The sequence below is a fragment of the Myotis brandtii genome, unplaced genomic scaffold (assembly GCF_000412655.1).
Source record: "Myotis brandtii unplaced genomic scaffold, ASM41265v1 scaffold2814, whole genome shotgun sequence".
Taxonomy (NCBI): Eukaryota; Metazoa; Chordata; class Mammalia; order Chiroptera; family Vespertilionidae; genus Myotis; species Myotis brandtii.
This window is the reverse complement of record NW_005360738.1, coordinates 205,253-208,313: the sequence shown is the minus strand read 5'-3', so window position 1 is coordinate 208,313 and position 3,061 is coordinate 205,253. Positions and strand designations below refer to the sequence as shown.

The 3,061-nt window shown below is 43.2% G+C and overlaps 1 protein-coding gene across 1 annotated transcript; it reads right to left on the bottom strand.

The window, feature by feature from the left end:
- Positions 1–506: 506 nt before the first annotated feature.
- Positions 507–3,055, bottom strand: LOC102248533 (NKAP-like protein; the record flags this gene model as incomplete). The annotated part of the gene is made up of 1 exon (XM_005869008.2): positions 507–3,055. A coding segment is annotated over one exon (1,017 nt), but the record flags the coding sequence as incomplete, so codon positions are not given.
- Between the last annotated feature and the right edge of the window lie 6 nt (positions 3,056–3,061).

Genomic DNA, 3,061 nt, shown 5'->3' with positions numbered 1-3,061 from the left:
GTGTGGTTGGTTACCTGCCACCCACCCACCTTCCCAAAAATTTACTCTAAGATTCCGCATCCTCTGGGTCTTAAAAAAAATTTAAATTAGGGCTGACAAGGAAATAGAGAAAAGATTTTTCATACAGAGCAAAGGGGGAGCACAGAGATGTTAGGGAAAGCCTGGCAAATTCAGGGTAGTGCAGTAGTCAGCTGTGGCTGGAACCCTGGAAAACTCCTAGTGTATGGAAGAGAGGAGAGAAGGAACAGCTGGAGACTGAGGAGAACAAGGAGATCCATTTCTGTAAATGAGCCGATCCAGCCCTGTCACTTGCAAGCAGTGTGACCTGGGAAAGAATTCTTTTTGACCCAATAAGTCTATTTCTAGATGAATATACTACAAATAACACACTCATACATACACAAAGATTTTTGCTAAGGTATCATGTAATCCAAAAATATAGAAAACAAATACCCAACAAAATATGGTTCTTCCATACAATAGAATACTATGAAATCATTTTTAAAAATGAGGTTGATTTACATACATTAATATAAAACATCTCCTACATGCATTAAGTGAAAAACGCCAGGTGTAGATCCATGTGTATAGTGCAGTATGGTTTGTTTCTAAGAAAGGAGATATACATATGTAACAAGGTGTCTTTCACCAGTGTTCCCCAAAGATCTTTGGGGAAAACCTGAAGCTAGTGTGGTCCAGTGCCAATTACATCACACTCTGGGGTAAAGGTGCTGCCCTTCCATATAGCTCTGCCTTGACAGATTCCAAACCACCCCCACATCTTCAGCTCTATGAGGCTTACAAGGGTCTCTTGAGCTTTGCAAAGTTGGTTATCCAAATGAAAGCTCCGGGTTTAGGCAAATGACACTGGATGACAACAATGACCTTATCATACACTATAAATGAAACTCATTCTAAAGTCTTCTACAACAATGGTGCTCGTCAGCATCTCAATGCTAACTGTCTTATCCATGTGGTTTTTCCTCCTGGACTGGGCTCCTTTTCTTGAGCTCTACCAACTGCCTCTTCCTTTATACCTTCTCTTTTTTTTCTTTCTCTTCCTACTCTAGGTGGCACTTAATCTACTCTTTGGAAGATTGACGTACTCTGGATCTTCATCTTTTCTCTTTCATATCTATTTTTATGGATAATCCCTTTTGCCCCCTTCAATCATATATCTGGCTTATCAGTCAAAGCCAACCTTTTCATCAACATTTGGCATTCAGCACATGTACTCTCTATTCTGCTTTTAATAAATCTTTCAAAACTTCTGTGGGAATTTATTGGTTGCCTATCTCCCATTCCCAATATTACCCTGATTTTCATTCAGGTATCCTTCCTTTCCCATGTAACCTATAAGGTGACCACATCTATAGATCCAGGAGTAAGCCATACTATTTCCATGGGCAGCAACACTTTTTAATGAGGATGGGCATGTGACCAAAGCTATTCCAATTCGGCTGAACTTCAGGATTGTTTGCAATGCAAGACAAAAATGTTCTTTCTTCAGCGGTGGACTAGGAAATACATAACCTAACTTAGGGGCTTTGGCAGACCTTATTTGAGAGAAACCAGCTTGAAGAGGATAATGACCCATAAAGAATTAAGAGGAAAGAAGCTGTAGTCCCATTACAGCCACACAGGAAACCCATCCTCCTGCTGCACTTTTATTAGATGCCAGTAAATCTCTATTTCTTTTAAACAGTCTGTTAAATGCAACCAGAATGAAGCAGTATACCGGTATGTACAAAGAACTCATGGGCAGATATAGAAGACACAAAAAAGAGATGTCTTTGGGGAGGAGGATCAGGGACTTGAGTGAAAGGCATTTTACTGACTCTCCTGTAGTTCAATATTTTAAAAACTATATATTAATTATTACATTAAACATAAAGGATAAATTGCTAAGATCTCAAAAAACAGCTTTTTCCTCGGAGGACTTACTAACATAGTAGGTAGATACAGTAACACCATAAAGCCTTTTAATACTACTTGGTTATATAAAATTGTTGTTCAAAGTCCTGTAGAACAAAAGTCTCTATTTGTCATCTTTCCCTTTTGTCTTTCTGTACACCATCTCTCGAAAACTGGCCAAAATGTTATTCTCTCTCTTCCGTCTCTCTTCTTGGTTGAAGGATGCAAGGGCTCTCTTCTCATCCGCACTATAGATCTGGTTCTCTTTCCGCAGCCGTACAGCCTCCATTCTGCGATGCCTGCTACCACTCATAACATAACCTGAGCACTCAAAGGAAGCAATCTCTTCACTTGTCAACCCAATTTCACCTCTTCGTGGGATACGCTTTCCAGCTTTTACATACTCGGCCATAGCTGCACCTTCCCCTGGGAGCAGAGCGTGGCCATAGTTCAAAGGTTTCTCTTCTTGAGAGGTGAGTATTATAGGTGCTTCTGGGCCTATTAGATCCATGGTATCTGCCATATTGGAGTGATGCATCCGCACATCTTCTCGAAACTCCCCTTCTGAATCCTTAGAGCCGGAGTCAGCGCGGTTTCTGTTAGTCTTCATTTTCCTGTTTGCCCCGCCTCTGTGTTTCTTTCTCTTCTCTTTGTTCTTGGCTCTCCTTTTCCCATCATCAGAGCTGGGATTCGTGTCAGAGTCTGAAGCACTGTCACTATTATATTTCTTGGATTTCCTTTTGGACTTTTTCTTTCTTCTTTTCTTGTTTTTTGAACGACTGATCTTTTTCCTCTTTTCTTCAGAGATAGAATCTGAACTGTTGGTCTTCTGAGTGTTTACCTCTTCATTGTCAAACGGGGTGTGTTCATCAGAATCCGGCTCGGGGTACTTGGGGGACAGCCCCCACACCTCCGGGGCTCCCGCCGCCCCGATCCTCTCCCTCCCCCTCAGCCTCCTCTGCCGGGCGCTCTCCTTCTCCTTCTCCTTCTCCTTCTCCTTCTGCAGCTCGCAGTCACTCGCCCATCGCTGGCCGCTGCCGCTCGCATAGCGGTGGGGATGGTGGTGGTGTCCGTCGCCGTAGGTGGAGGGAGAGGACGGGAAGGCGCAGTTGGGGAGCCCGGGGGGCAGCTGTCGGCATCCGGGGCC